The 16,653-nt window shown below is 36.8% G+C and overlaps 2 protein-coding genes across 2 annotated transcripts in view; one reads left to right on the top strand and one right to left on the bottom strand.

The window, feature by feature from the left end:
* Positions 1–16,653, top strand: part of FOXP2 (forkhead box P2) — a 579,029-nt gene that overhangs the window by 38,245 nt on the left and 524,131 nt on the right. The gene's annotated exons all lie outside the window — the stretch shown is intronic.
* On the bottom strand, positions 12,560–13,192 carry LOC129151375 (serine/threonine-protein kinase 16-like). The gene is made up of 2 exons (XM_054725918.1): positions 12,834–13,192; positions 12,560–12,740 (listed from the first exon to the last, which is right to left on the bottom strand). The coding sequence occupies exons 1-2, from the start codon at positions 13,190–13,192 to the stop codon at positions 12,560–12,562; spliced, it is 540 nt and encodes a 179-aa protein (XP_054581893.1).

Raw genomic sequence — 16,653 nt, 5'->3', positions numbered from 1 at the left:
TGCTATTGTCTTCTATTTTGAATATTCTATATTTGAAGGTTTATTCCTATTTTGAACAGTCTTTAGCTATCATTTTTGTATTGTTTATAAGAGGAACAAGGAATAAAGGTATTGTGTTCCATTTCTGTTTTCTAATGGGAGTTCACGTTTCATTTTCAGCAAATACATATGAGGTTTCTAGTTATACTAAGAAGGAGAGAAGGAAGCACTCTCGAATAATGCAAATTCCTAGAGTGAAACCATGCCTCTGTCACAATAAAAGTACTTAAACTCATCCTTACCTATTAGTTCCCCATCTCCCTCAAGTGTGATTTGAGGTGAGGGGGTGGGAAGGGATAAAAACTAGAGACACATTTGCAGGCGGACACTTAAGCACAAATGCTTAGGAGGCATATAGCATTAGTCCACCCATAAACATTTTCCATTGAAGATCGTGACCATATAACCAGATTTACTAACTTCTTTTATAAAAAAATAAACAAACTTTAAGAGAAGTTTTAGGTTTACAGAAAAAAATGAGCAATAAGTACAGAGTTCCAATATTACTTAGCCTCTCCCCTCAAAATAATCGTTTCCCCTATCATTAACATCTTGCATTAGAGTGCTACATTTACTACTCTTGATGAACCAAAATTGATACATTATTAACTAAATTCTAGAGTTCACATTAGGCTTAATTTTTGTGTTGTACAGTTCTGTCAGTTCCAACACATATATAATGTCATGAACCTACCATTATAGAATCATAGAGAAAGTATCACTGCCCTAAAAATCCTGTGTTCTACCTCTTCTTCTTTGTCTCCCTCTTTCCCCTAAAGCTCCTGGCAGCAATTGATCTTTTATTATCTCTATAGTTTTGCCTTTTACAGAGTGTCATGTTATTCAATCATACAGAAATGTAACATTTTCAGACTGACTGCTTTGACTTAGCAATATGCATTTAAGGTTCCTCTGTGTCTTTTCATGGTTCAATATGATAGCTCATTTCTTTTTGTTGTTGAATAACATTTCCTTGCATGTATGTATTCCTATACTTATCCATTCACTTATTGAAGAACATATTGGTGGATTCAAAGTTTTTGCAATTATAAATACAGCTGCTATAAACATTCTTATGCAGGTTTTTGTGTGGTATATAAGTTTTCAACTTATTGGGTAAACACCTAGAGTGTAATTTCTGAGTCATATGGTAAGTCTACATTTAGCTTTGTAAAAAAACTAGCTAACTGTTTTCCAAAGTGGCTATGCATAACTTTTTTTATGATTTAGACATAATCTAGATTGTTTTCTAGAGCAATATATGTGGTAATCAATAGTAATATGTATTTCATTTATTATTTACATTAGGTAAAATTAATAGCAAAGACTTTATGATTTTAGATTTTTACTGCTATATTGCTTTATATTGTCTTGACCCTAACATTGCTAGAAGAGAGATTTTAACTAAAAGATGCTGTATAAATTTAAAGTAATTACATTAGATACTTTACTTTCCATGAAGTAAAGGAATTCTTAACTCTTTAGACATAAACATACATAAATAGAGAACTATGGACTGTGTTTGAATGATGATCTTTTATTTGCATGATACTTCCTTTACTCATTCAGTAAACACTCATTGAGCATCTATGGTCCGTAATTTTAAAGAGGCTTAATTAATTACAAACATGTTTATACCTGAAAGAATGTACCACAGGAAACTGCAGGACATCTACTGTGCTTTACCCTTCTCTATTACTACAGGCCTAATGCATGAAATTTGTGCAAGAGTAGGTCTTCCTTCCCCCGGCTGCCGGCACCGGCTTCCCTCTGGCACCCAAGACCTGGGCTTCCCTCACAGCCCCGGCTTCATCCGGAAGGTCGTCTGGTCTAATTAGCATATTATGCTTTTATTAGTATAGGTTATGACAACAAAAAATGCCTTCTCAAATTTTTGAATTTCAGTGGCACTAGCATTGCTAAAAAAGACTGATTATTTAATGGTGAGTCTATTTTAAATTCAGTTTGTCCTTTATTATACCTTATATCCTATCTAATAAAGAGGAAATATGCAAATTGACCATCATACCATCACAAAGATGGCGGCACCCATAGCCACAAGATGGCAGCACCCAGTCCCCTCAGCCCTGCTGGAGTCCCACAGTCCTTTCAGCCCAGCCGGGGTTAGGGGTGGCAGGTGCACAGTGTGGCCGGACCCATCCTCAGCCCCCCAGTCACCCAGGGCCGGCCCGAGGTGCAGGCAAGCCTCAGATGGCAGGTGCCCAGCCGCCCAGGGCCTCGCGAGGCTCAGGTAACCAGGGCCGACCGAGGCTTGTGCTTCCAGCAGTGGCAGCTGTAGAGGTGTGATGGGGCATCACCTTCCCCTGATCACCAGGTCGCCTCCGGCCAATGAGGGCTCCTGGACTGTGAGGGGGGCAGGCTGGGCTGAGGGACCCCCTCCAGTGCATGCATTTTCATGCACCGGGCCTCTAGTCTCACCATAAAGTAAGTTAGTGGTTTCAGAAATCAGTCATTGATGGATTTATGAAGTTACAACATTTAGTTAGCTAAGACTATCAGGAATATTGTGAGAATAGCTTCAATATGTAAATTAGAAAATTGAAAGATGTAGTTAGTGTTTACATAAGGTAAGTGGGATAGAAAGGTAAGTTAATTGTACCAGGCTGTATCCCTGTACATGGGAAATACTGTTCTAAATCTCCTGCGCATAAAGACTGATTTCTCTTTTTATCAATAATAGCTAAGAAGATGAAAAAACAGGGAAAACTCATTAACATTGTACCTTTCCTATATTATGTTTAAAATTAATCTACAGCTGCTTTTATTTTACTTTCTATGTTTTTGTCTTCATTACTTCAAGCATCTTTTCTTTAGTATTTGCTATTCCTTTGTAATCATTGCATGTCTTCTTCCTACTGCCTTCTTGAATCCTGCTGCATCGCTTTTTTTTTTTTTTTTGCCTTTCTTTCTTTAATCTTTTCTCTACTGTTTAATTTTTAAATCCTTTGCCCTTTATCTTTCTTTCAGTCTTTTTTAGCTGGTCTCCCTTCCTTTGATATCCTCTTAAATGGTATTTCTTCCTAACATTGTGTTATTTCATTGATTTTTTTGTTTTATCTTTTGAGTTTTACGTTTTCCTTTGTATATAAGGACAACCTATTCTACTTACCTATACTGAATTAAAAAGAGAAGGTACTACTAAATCCTCCACATTAAATGAAAACAAACAACAACAATGTTTAGTCAAACTAATTGTGTGGATACTGAAATATTTATGACATGTTTTCTTCTCTTTTATTTTCTTTTGTTTTGGATTAAAGCCCAAATAATTGATGTGCTGATACAGAGCAAATCCAGTTTCTTTTCTAATTTGCTAACTTTAAATGTATATGAAATATACTTTTGAGTCAAACATTTGTTGTAGTAGATCACAAGTAATTTTGCCTTTTATAAAATGTTTGGGATTAACTGGAGTATATTTATAATGTTATTATGAACACAGATGAAGGGCATAATAAAAATAAGAGACTATGATGAAATTGTTTTTCTTCCACAATCTTAGTTTATCTATTTAAATATTAAGTAGATTTGGTTTAATATATGCTAGATTTTTAATATTAATAACCATTTATCTTGGAATTTAAGGAAGATTTGAAGCAAATACATCAACCAAACTTTACTAAAGTAGGTTGGTTCTGATTTATGGGTCTGTCCTGGTACTCGAAGAATTAACTTGAGACAGGACTCTAGATAGTCACTTTTCACAGAGGGAGAGGAGAGATAAGTATTATAAGGAAAAACAGAAGTGCATGAAATCTTAGATATATCATTTCTGCTTCCAGCAAGCAAGAAATGTGTTGAGGGACATTCTACAGCTAAAAGAGAGATCAGATGACTTGCCTTAGTTCACACAGAGAAAATGGCAGATTTAAGAATTAAATTCAGATTTACTTTATAATTTTTCTTCACATTTATCTTATATATTTATTTATACATTCTGCTGATTACAATTCCTATTTACACTCAAGCTTATTTTTTTAGTTTATTCAATAGACAAAGTATAATATTCTCAAACATTTTTTCATTGCTGCTTATGATAGCTTTATATTTATACAAATATATATCAAATTGTTATTTGTATAAGAGAAATATTATTTTTCTATCTCATTAATATTTTAAACAATAGTTCTGTTTTCATTAATTTTATTGAATAATATTACTGAAGCTTACTATTCTTAAAGCTAATTGATAGAGTTGTTTTTCCCTCTCAGATAATCATTTTAAAATTCTTATGGGCTTTTTTGATAATGTTGTGGTATTGGATTCTTTCTGCCTACAGTTAGAGTAGTTTGCATTTGTTCTGCCCAGAAAGAAGGGGCTTTTTAAATATATATGAACTAACCAAAGGATTTTAGAGATACATATCAAATATATTCAAAATAACAAACTATTTCCTGAGAAACAGTACACTTTAGAAATAATAATAGTATTTAATAGTATGTTTTATATTAAGAAAATTTTGAAATTATATTTTCCTAAATAATATTTTAATTTTTAAAAATTTTATTTTATTGTTTAAAGTATTACAAATAGTAGTACATATGTCTCCTTTTTTTTCCCATTGACCTTCCTCCTGCCTCCCCTACCCACCAGCACATGCCTTCACCCCCACGTGTCTTCACCCCCACAACCCCAGTGTCTTGCGTCCATTGGTTATTCTTATATGCATCAAATATTCCATCAAACAAGTCCTTCGTTTGATCTCTTTACCTTCCCCGCCCAACCCTCCCAACATTCCCGCTGTAGTTTGACAGTCTGTTTGATGCTTTACTGACTCTGTATCTACTTTTGTTCATCAGTTTATAATGTTCTTTATTATTCAGAAATGAGTGAGATCATGAAGTCTTTTTCTTTCACCGACAGGCTTATTTCACTTAGCACAGTGGTCGGCAAACCCATTAGTCAACAGAGCCAAATATCAACAGTACAATGATTGAAATTTCTTTTGAGAGCCAAATTTTTTAAACTTAAACTTCTAACGCCACTTCTTCAAAATAGACTCACCCAGGATGTGGTATTTTGTGGAAGAGCCACACTCAAGGGGCCAAAGAGCCGCATGTGGTTTGCGAGCCTAGTTTGCTGACCACTGACTTAGCATAATGCTCTCCAGTTCCATCCATGCTGTTGCAAATGGTAAGAATTCCTTCTTTTTTACAGAAGCATAGTATTCCATTGTGTAGCTGTACCACGGTTTTCTAATCCATTCATCTGCTGATGGGCATTTAGGTTTTTTCCAAATCTTAGCTATTGCAAATTGTGCTGCTGTGAACATAGGGGTGCATATATCTTTTCTGATTGGTGTTTCTGTTTTCTTGGGATATATTTCTAGAAGGGGTATTACTGGGTAAAATGGCAGTTCCATTTTAATTTTTTGAGGAAACACCATACTGTTTTCCACAGTGGATGCACCAGTCTCCATTCCCACCATCAGTGAAGGAGGGTTCATTTTTCTCCACATCCTCTCCAACACTTGTCATTTGTTGATTTTTTGATGATTGCCATTATGACAGGTGTGAGATGGTACCTCATTATTGTATGGATTGGCATCTCTCAGATGATTAATGACTTTGAGCATGTTTTCATATGTCTTTTGGCTTTCTGAATGTCTCTTTTGAAAAGTTTAGGTCTATTTAGGTCCATTGCCCATTTTTTGATTGGCTTGTTTATCTTCCTTTGGTTAAGTTGTATGAGTTCCCTGTAAATGTTGGAGATTAAACTCTTATCGGAAATAACATTGGCAAATATGTTCTCCCATGTGTTGAAGGTTTCTTTTTCTGTGCAGAAGCTTTTTATTTTAATGTAATCCCATTTGTTTATTTTCTCTTTAGTTTCCATTGCCCTAGAATTTGTATCAGTAAATATATTGCTACGATAAATATCTGCTATTTTGCTGCCTATGGCTTTTCCTAAGATTTTTATGGTTTCCCATCTTACGTTTAAGTCTTTCATCCATTTTGAGTTCATTTTTTTGTATGGTGTAAGTTGGTGGTCTAATTTCATTTTTTTTGCAAGGTTCTGTGCAGTTTTCCCAACACCATTTATTGAAGAGACTGTGTTGTCTCCATTATAGGCTCTTGTTTCCTTTGTCAAATATTAATTGAGCATAATAGCTTGTGTCAATTTCTGGGTTCTCTGTTCTGTTCCACTGGTCTATATGTCTGTATTTGTGCCAGTATCAGGCAGTTTTGAGAACAGTGGCTTTGTAGTATAGCTTGATATCTGATATTGTGATCCCTCCAACATTGTTCTTCTTTCATAAGATTGCTGCAGCTATTTGGGGTCTTTTTTTATTCCAGATGAATTTTTGGAGAATTTGTTCTAGGTCTTTGAAGTATGCCATTGGTATTTTAATGGGGATTGAGTTGAATTTATAGATTGATTTGGGTAGTATGGACATTTTAATGGTGTTGATTCTACCAATCCATGAACATGGTATATTATTCCATTTGTTCATGTCTTCTTCTATCTCTTTTTTTAGTGTCCTGAAATTTTCTGAGTACAGGTTCTTTGTCTCCTTGGTTAAGTTTATTTCTAGGTATCTTAATTTTTTATTTTGTTGCAATGGTAAATGGGATTGCTTTTTTTAAAAATATATTTTATTGAGTTTTTACAGAGAGGAAGGGAGAGGGATAGAGAGCTAGAAACATCGATGAGAGAGAAACATCGACCAGCTGCCTCCTGCACACCCCTTACCGGGGATGTGCCCGCAACCAATGTACATGCCCTTGACCGGAATCGAACCTGGGACCTTTCAGTCCGCAGACCGACGCTCTATCCACTGAGCCAAACCGGTTTCGGCTGGGATTGCTTTTTTAATTTTTTTTTCTGTGTGTTCATTATTGGTGTATATTAAAACCAGACTTCTGAGTGTTAATTTTTGTATCTTGCTACATTGCTGAATTCATTTATTAAGCCTAGTAGTTTTTTGATGGAGTCTTTGGGGTTTTCAGTGTACAATATCATGTCATCTGCAAATAAGGACAGTTTTACTTCTTTTCCAATTTGGATGCCTTTTATTTCTTCTTCTTGTCTGATCGCAATGGCTAGTACTTCCAGCACTATGTCAAACAGGAGTGGTGAGAGTGGGCATCCCTGTCTTGTTCCTGTTCTTAAGGGAAATGGTTTTAGTTTTTGCCCATTGAATATGATGTTGGCTGTGGGTTTGTCATATATGGCTTTTATTATGTTGAGGTATGATCCTTCTATTCCCACCTTGCTGAGAGTTTTTATGAAGAAAGGGTGTTGGATTTTGTCAAATGCTTTTTCTGCATCAATGTATATGATTATATGGTTTCTATCTCTCAGTTTGTTTATGTGGTATATCACATTTATTGATTTGTGGATATTGTACCATCCTTGCATCCCTGAAATAAATCCCACTTAGTCATGGTGTATGATCTTTCTAATGTAATGCTGGATTCAATTTGCTAGAATTTTGTCGAGGACTTTAGTGTCTATGTTCATGAGAGATATTGGCCTATAATTCTCTTTCTTTGTATTGTCTTTATCTAATTTTGGGATTAGGGTTATGCTGGCTTCGTAGAAAGAGCTTGAAAGTGCTCCTTCTTCTTGAATTTTTTGGCATAGTCTGAGGAAGATAGGTTGTATTTCTTCTTTGAATGTTTTATAAAACACCCCTGTGAAGCCGTCTGGTCCAGGGCTTTTGTTTGTTGGAAGTTTTTTGATTACTGCTTCAATTTCCTCCCTAGTTATTGGCCTATTCAGATTTTTTTATTCTTCCTGATTGAGTTTTGGAAGGTCATATTTTTCTAGGAATATGTCCATTTCTTCTAAGTTGACCAGTTTGTTGTAGTAGAGTTGCTCATAGTATTTTTTAATGATTCTTCATATCTCTGTCAGGTTTGTTGTTATTTCACCTCTTTCATTTCTGATTTTGTTTATTTGGGTCCTCTCTCTTTGCTTATTTGTGAGCCTGGCTAGAGGTTCATTAATCTTGTTTATCCTTTCAAAGAAACAGATCTTGGTTTCATTGATCTTTTGTATTGTGTTTTTGGTCTCTATGTCATTTATTTTTACTCTGATCTTTATTATTTCCTTCTTTCTGCTCACACTGGGCTTTTCTTGTTGCTCTCTTTCTAATTCTTCAAGTTGCAGAGTTAAATGTTTTATTACCAGTTTTGCTTGTTTTTTGAGGTAGGCCTGTAATGCTATGAAATTCACTCTCAGGATTGCTTTTACTGTGTCCCAAAGATTTTAGATTGTTGTGTTTTCATTGTAATTTGTTTCCAGGATGTTTTTTATTTCTTCTTTGATATCTTTGGTGAACCACTCATTGTTTAATAGTGTGTTATTCAGCCTCCAAGTGTTTGAATTTTTGTGATTGTTTTTACTGTAGTTGATTTCTAATTTTATGCCATTGTGATCTGAGAAGATGCTTGATATGATTTCAATCCTCTTGAATTTGGAGAGACTTTGCATGTGTGCTTGAGAAGAATGTATATTCTGTAGTTTTGGGGTGGAATGTTCTAGAGATGTTGATTAAGTCCATCTGATCTAGTGAATCATTTAGGATTGATTTTATTTTGCTAATTTTTTTGTCTAGTGGATTTATCCAGTGATGTTAATGGGGTATTAAAGTCTCCTACTATGATTGTGTTTTGTCAATATATCCCCTGATATCTTCCAGAATCTTTTTTATGTATTTGGGTGCTTCTGCATTGGGTGCATAAATGTTTACCAGAGTTATATCCTCTTGTTGTATCGATCCTTTTAGAATTATGAAGTGACCTTTCTTGTTTCTTGTTATGGTCTTCACTTTGAGGTCTATTTTGTCAGATATAAGTATTGCTACCCCAGCTTTTTTTTTTTTTTCCATTTCCATTTGCCTGGTAAATATTTTCCATCCCTTCACTTTCAGTCTATGTAGTCTTGAGGCGGGTCTCTTGTATTCAGCATATACATGGGTCATGTTTTCTTATCCATTCAGTCACTTGATGTATTTTGATTGGAGCATTTAATCCATTTGCATTTAATGTTATTGATAGGTACTTGTTTGTAGCCATTTCTGTACTTTGTGCCTGTGTTCCTTCCTCCATTTCTATTTCTTCTTTTTACAGAATTCCCTTTAGCATTTCTTGCATTGCTGGCTTAGTAGTGATAAACTCCCTTAGCCTTTTTTTTTTGTCTGCAAAGCTCCTGATTCCCCCTTCAATTTTGATTGATAGTCTTGCTGGATAGAGTATATTTGGACTCAGTCCTTTGCTTTGCATCACTTTGTATACTTCCTTCCATTACCTTCTAGCTTGATGTGCTTCTGTTGAGAAATCATTTTATAATATGATGGGGGATCCTTCATAGGTTATTCTCTGTCTCTCTCTTGCAGCATTTAAGATTCTCTCTTTGTTGTTAACATTTGCCATTATAATTATGACCTGTCTTGGTCATCTAAACTTAATTACCTCTTAAAGGCCTCATCTTCAAATACCATTACATTGGAGATTAGGGGTTCAATATATGAAATTGTTTTGGGGGCACAATTTAGTCCATAGCAGTCCAATTTCCAGTAAAAAACAAGAAATGATGCTAAAATAAAAAGACATCTGGAGTCTAGTCCCTAGTCCTAATTCATCCCCTAAGTAATTATATTATAAATATAAGCTATAAGTGACACTGGATTGTTGGGAAATTCAAATGTAATGAATTTGTGAAAGATGTATATAGACCACAGCATTGTATAACTGTAATTAAATATTATTATTTTTTGATCAGTATATTTTGATTATAAGTCATCTGCCTATAATCAGTAATTAAGCCCAACTAAGTAATGAATCATATGATATCCAAATACTGTACTATTAGAAATAAATAGGTCATTGGCAGTCATGAGGGAGCATTGGATTTGATTATAGAAATTATCCAGACTATTCTATATTCTACCAGATACAGAAACCAACTCTAGAGAATACCAACCTTAGCTTGAATGTCATCAGTCCCTGTATCATTCATGGTACTCCATAGTAACAGAACCAGTAGAATGGGTGTGTGTGTGTGTGTGTGTGTGTGTGTGTGTGTGTGTGTGTGTAGACATAGTTTAAGGAATTGGAGGCTGGTAATTCTGAAATCTCAGGCCAGAGTCCCACACTGGAGATCCTTGGAGGATCTGATGTTGAAGCTCAAGCCTGAAGGTAGTTGGAGGCAGAATTCCCTCTTCCTCAGGAGATGTCTCTCTCTTTTCTTGTAAGGCTTTCAGCACAGTGAATGAGGCCCATCACAGTGAGGAGGATAATCTGATTTACTCAAATGTTAATCCCATCTAAATATTACCTCTATGGTGACATCTACACTGGTGTTTGACCAAAGATCTGAGTACCATGCCCTAGCAGATTTGACACATAAAATTTACCATCACATCATCCTTAATATTTAGGGTTAATTTACATAGAAAATATTATGTAAATCTTCTAATTTTGAAATGATATGAACACAATACATAATAAATTGATATATATATATGTAAAGTAATGAATGGATAAATAGAAAAATGTGGGTCAATACCAGATGCATTACCTTTACTTATTCCTTAATAGAAAAAAAAAAAGGTTCAATTCCCTCTCAACTTTGTGGACATTTTAGAAATAGAGCAGCTAACAGAAGTGTGTGTAGAACACATTGATCAAAGACATAGTGATGAGTCCTAGACAATTTGGCTTAGTGGATAGAGTGTTGGCCTGTAGACTGAAGAGTCCTGGGTTCCATTTTGGTCAAGGGCACATGCCTGGGTTGGGGGCTTAATCCCCAGTAGGGGGCTTGCAGGAGGCAGCTGATCAGTGATTCTCATTAATATTTCTAACTTTCCCTCTACCTTCCTCTCTGAAATTAATAAAGAAATATTTAAAAAAACAAATAAACAGACAAAAAATAACCAAATACATAGTGATGAGTCACAGAGCTCTTGGTTTGGCCTTAGCTGGTATAGTTATTACATCAAGCAAAATCCATAAACTGAAGAAGGGTAGCTACTATATTGAATGTATGAATTGAGATCTAACATGGATTTTGGCACAGTGCTCTGAGTATAGCTAGATGAAATTGAATAGGATGAATATAAAATCTTGTCTTAAGTTTTAAAAAGTTGTACAAGTGCGGATGAAGACACTTAGAAAATACATCAACTCAAAATACCACAGAAGATTATAGGAATTGTTAAAGTAGATTGTACATTCAACACATCTGTTGTCTAATATGGGATAAAATATAAATATCAAAGATGGCCTTAACTAAGGCAATATAGAGGGAATGTCCTTCAAATCATATTCTGTCTTATAACTAATAGGTTGATATATATATATATATATATATATATATATATATATATATATATATATATTTGGATTATAAATTTTATTCTCTAGTTAGTCCCATACTCACAAAATCAGTCCTCAATTAATGTTAGTTCAATTGATTTAAAAGTAAACATCACCAAAAAGCTTTGGGAACAAAACTTTCAAGTGATATTCTATAATAAAAAGCTGATTGATAAGATAGCAGAAGTGTAGTAAGGCAAACAATTTATTAAGGGAGAGGTTTCTGCCAGAGTGTGACCTGAAGAATCCAGATCAATTTATAACTACAATTTTTCTTAAAACCATTTCTGCATGATTTGATCCTGACACAGATATAATATTTGAACTCGAGTAATTTATTCAGTAATTCTGAGCCTCCTATATTGTCCACCGTAGGGGTATGATTGGCGAACACATTGCACTGAGATACCTGAGGATTTTCATGTGGTGAGTAGAGGGACAGGAAACACTGTCAAATGAACACAATATTTATTAAATCTCGATCTTTTGCAGAAGTGACATTTATAGATCTCACACCACTTCTGTAAAACAATCAGATGTGGAACTATTTAGCTAATAGTAGTATTGATTGGCATGTCATTTCTATTTGCTGGTACAGAGGAGGAATTTCAAAGTTGATGTCATTTGACCAAGAACTGGGAAGCAATGTTATATTTTAGCTCCACATTCCTTTGACTTGATTTAAATTATCTAATTTAAAGGTTATGTATCTTATATTTTTCTTTTAATTTGTTCTTTTGTTTGTTTTAACATTTCTTCCCCAAATACTTTCACTTTATTCTTCTATTTATACATTCTCCTGCTCCCATATTTGGCGGCAGACCATGATGCAAGCTCAGCCATCCTGCTCAGAGTCCTTTTCTGCATCATTTTCCCTGTGCTCATCCCCCACATTCACTCACCTCAACTCAGGTTCCCTGTCCAGTTGTTCTCAGTGGCAAGAGAGCAGAACAGATAGAAGACTGAGCTGACTCCCACCCCTCGCCCCAACTACAAGAGAGCGAGCCTGGATAGAAGGATGCAGATTCCAGTGAGAGATGGGGGCCTGCTTCCAAGGCAGGGGGGCCATCTTCTCAACATGGCCACTGGTTGGTTCAGATTTGGGTAATGTGCTGCCCTGGATCTGGGGTTTGCTGGGCCTCCAACTGACTGAGTAGGAGAGGAATGTGAGGGCGCTACTGGGGGTCCACATACATCTTGGAGGCCAGCAGCTGCCACATTGATAAAGAATGCCTGGGGCTTTGCAGGATGCTGAGTTGGTTCTGTACAGCAAGGGCCACACTGCTACCCTTCTGGATCACTGTGTCATAAGGGCCTTCCCCAAACATCACAGCATGTAGCACCCAGCCGAGGGACCAGACAGCAGTCTGCTCATGGATGACACAGTGCTCTGCATGGAGAAGAGGTCTGGCCCAGGAGGAGATGGTGCACCGCTCGGCTGCCTAGTCTTGTAGGGCCAGAGCCTGGCAGGAGCCCTCCACATGGGTGCATGCTTGATTCATGGAACCCAAGTCCATTAAAACTGGTGGCCCCTCATGTCCAAGCAAGATACTGGTGTGCTGTAAGTCCCTGAGGGCCTGACCCTGGGCATGAATGACCTCAAGGCCTCTGCAGATACCCAGCAGCAACAGAAGGATTTGATCTTCAGTCAAGAAGTTGCCTTTGTGTTTCAGCCGTTTTATCTCCTTACATAGTGTACCTCCCTTGAAGAGGGGTACTAGCAGCCAGGCCTCATGTGGGATGGCCTGCTCTCTCAGAGAGCAATCCACAAGGCAAACGATGTTGGGGTGATGGAAGAAGCCACGCATGTCTACTTCTCATTGGGCCTCCTCCCTAGTCCTGCCCTCCTCCAGCTTCTGGATAAAGAGGTAGCACTTAGTGTCAATGAAGACAGTTCCCTGAGGACAGACACAGTGTGTGGCCCAAAAAGTCTCAGTCCTCCTCCTCCAGGTCAGTCAGAAGCTGCCAAGGGTTGCCCAGTTTGAGTTGGCTCTTCCAGCTAATGTGCTAGGGGCCCAGTGGACCATGCTGCCTTGGCCTAGAGGTTAATTTAGTCTTTTAAAGCATTCTTTTTCTTGATGACCTTACTACTTAAAATGTGTTTTCCAAATACTGGTCATTTCAAAGAAGTGTCCTTCATAAGTAATAGATCACCTCATTGAAGAAATTTGAAATGAAACATACAAACTTTGAATTTATAATTTTACTGAGGTATTATTTCTTAATCAGTTACACCTTACCTAGTTTATAAAAGAATTTCAGTTCTTTTCTGCTGCATATATACAGTCTAGGAATTTACTTTTATTATAGGCATTTCTGGACCATATGCCTGATAATACAGTTCTAGAGTCACTGTAAAGGTTCCAACCATATTAAGTTTCAGTTTAATAAAAAATGACCTGAGTACTGTATCCAGCACTCACCTTCTATAGTTAAGCAATAGCTGAAAATCCCATAAGGAGCAACAATATGGAAATAGGGCAATTAACTTCTTATAAATATGAAATTGTACTTGAGAGTACTCCAAAGCAGTCAGATATTTGGGCCCAAATGCCTTGCCAGTTCTGAGTCAAAGAATTTCAAGGAATTTAGTTACAATCAAACTTTTAAAGAAAGAGAACATCTTCCCTGAGAACTGTTTTACCTATCTATCATCTCTCTCTCTCTCTCTCTCTCTCTCTCTCTCTCTCTCTCTCTCTGTCTCTCTCTCATCTATCTATCATCTATCCATCTATCTCTATCATCTATCATCTATCTATATCTATCTCTCTCTCTATCATCTATCTATCCATCTATATCTCTATCTATCTCATCTATCATCTATCTATCCATCTATCTCTATCATCTATCTATCTATCATCTATCTATCTATCTATCTATCTATCTATCTATCTATCTATCATCTATCTATCTCATTTTTCAAACATCTCCCATTTTGAGCAATTCAGTTTCAGCCAAGTTGTTCACAGAAAAAATGTCTCCATTGTCAAACCAAGCTTTAGTTTTCTACCTGACAACACTTTCATGCTGATACCTCCACATGACAAAAAAAGCATCCCTCAGGCAACAAAGGAGAGAATGCTTCTGTTGCTTGTGAAATCAATGATTAGCAATTTTAAAACATAAAGAGGCCATCAAGAGTGCTAATGTTGCTAAGGGTGTGAAAGAAACAATGATCACAGGCAATTGAAGAGGGAGAGAAACTGTTGTTGATTTTGATAAACAGAAAGCAGTTAGCCAGTGACAGCATTTAGGAGACAGTGATATAGGAACAAGCAAAGATGCTGCATGGCATGCCAACCTGAAAGACACTCTTGGACCCAGTGCTGATAGTGATTCCTTTAAGGTCAGTAGGGGGTGGTTTTAAGTAAAGAAGTGTTTATTTATAGATCAGACGTACATTAGACATGCACTGTATACAGGAAAGGTTAAAACGTAATCATTTGGAGGTCTGAAAGGATTAATTCAATTTACATTATTTCAAATGGGAAAAAATGATTTGGTTTTTCGAACAAATCACTTCTTGATTTATTTATTTATTTATTTATTTATTTTCACAGAGAGGAAGGGAGAGGGATAGAAAGCTAGAAACATCGATGAGAGAGAAACATCGATCAGCTGCCTCCTGCACACCCCCTACTGGGGATGTGCCCGCAACCAAGGTACATGCCCTTGACCGGAATCGAACCTGGGACCTTTCAGTCCACAGGCCGACGCTCTATCCACTGAGCCAAACCGGTTTTGGCCGAACAAATCACTTCTTGAACAGCCTTCTGGAATGAATTAAGTTTGAGAACCAAAGTTCCACTGTAGTTTTTTTTCTGATTCTTTCTTTCCTCTGCTTCCCTCCCCTTTAATTCTTTCCTCCGCCCCCCCCCCCCCTCCCCCCCAACGCCGCTCTTTTTCTTTAAGAAATATTTATTTAGTTCCTCATTCATGCAAGACATCGGGCTAACGTTTGCAGCATTTAGCACAGGGTTCTAAGACATGGATTCAAAAATACCATTACCTGTTTCACATCTATTAATCAGCCAAATAATTTTTCAAAAGAAACAGTTTATCACATATTCATATACTACATCTGATTTTAATGTTTCTTTATATTTTATTTGCCACATTTTATTATCCCTTAATTTTTTTTAAGACTTTATTTTTTGTATCAGTTTTAAGTTCACTGTAAAACTGAGGACAAGGTACAGAGATTTTCCGCACACTTCTTGCCTCCACACATCATAGCCTCTACCGTCATCATCTCCCACCAGAGTTACGATAAATTATAACACTTGTTAAAATGGATGAACCTACATTGATAATGTTATAGTCACCCAAAGTTCATAGCTTACATTAGGGTGCACTTTTGATGCTGTACATTCTATGGGTTGGAATCCTATATAATAAAAGGCTAATATGCAAATCAACTGAATGGCGGAACTACAGGTCGCTATGATGCACACTGACCACCAAGGAGCAGATGCTCAACAAAGGAGCTGCCCCCTGGTGGTGAGTGTGCTCCCACAGGGGGAGCACTGCTCAGCCAGAAGCCTGGCTCATGGCTGGCAAGTGCAGCGGTGGTGGCACGAGCCTCTCTCTCCTCCACGGCAGTGCTAAGGATGTCCAACTGCTGGTTTAGGCCTGCTCCCCGTGGGAAGCGGGCCTAAGCCATCAGTTGGACATCCCCCGAGGGCTCCCGGACTGTGAGAGGGTGCAGGCTGGGCTGAGGAAACGAATTTTGTGCACTGGGCCTCTAGTAGATGTATAATGACATGTACAATATCTATCATTATGGTATTATGCAGAGTAATTTCAATGCCCTAAACATTCTCTGTGCTCTCCCTCTTCATCCCTCCCATAACAACTCCTGGTACCCACTGATTTTTTGGGCCGTTTTCATAGTTTTGTCTTTTCCATAATGTCTTATGGTTGGAATCATACAATATGCAGCCTTTTCTGATTGGTTTCTTTCACCTAATAACATGCATTTAAATTTCTTCCATGTCTTTTCATGACTTGTTATTTCATTTCTTTTTTTCCCACTGAATAACATTCTGCTGTCTGGCTGTGCTATAGTTCGTTTATCAGGACTTTAATCCTGGCATTGGCATTTACTGTTTTTGAGATCTTAGATAAGAAGCTTCAAGCTATTTAAGCCTCCGTATATATTTATTTCTAAAATGCAGGGCCTTACTCCCTTGTAACAGAATGGAATTTCAGATTGTTAACAGTATAGTGACATTGGAGACGTGGTTAAGAAGATAGAAACAGATAGAAA

This window comes from Eptesicus fuscus, chromosome 14 (assembly GCF_027574615.1).
Source record: "Eptesicus fuscus isolate TK198812 chromosome 14, DD_ASM_mEF_20220401, whole genome shotgun sequence".
Lineage (NCBI taxonomy): Eukaryota > Metazoa > Chordata > Mammalia > Chiroptera > Vespertilionidae > Eptesicus > Eptesicus fuscus.
Note: the sequence above shows the minus strand (reverse complement) of the source record. Positions and strands in the feature narration are given on the sequence as shown.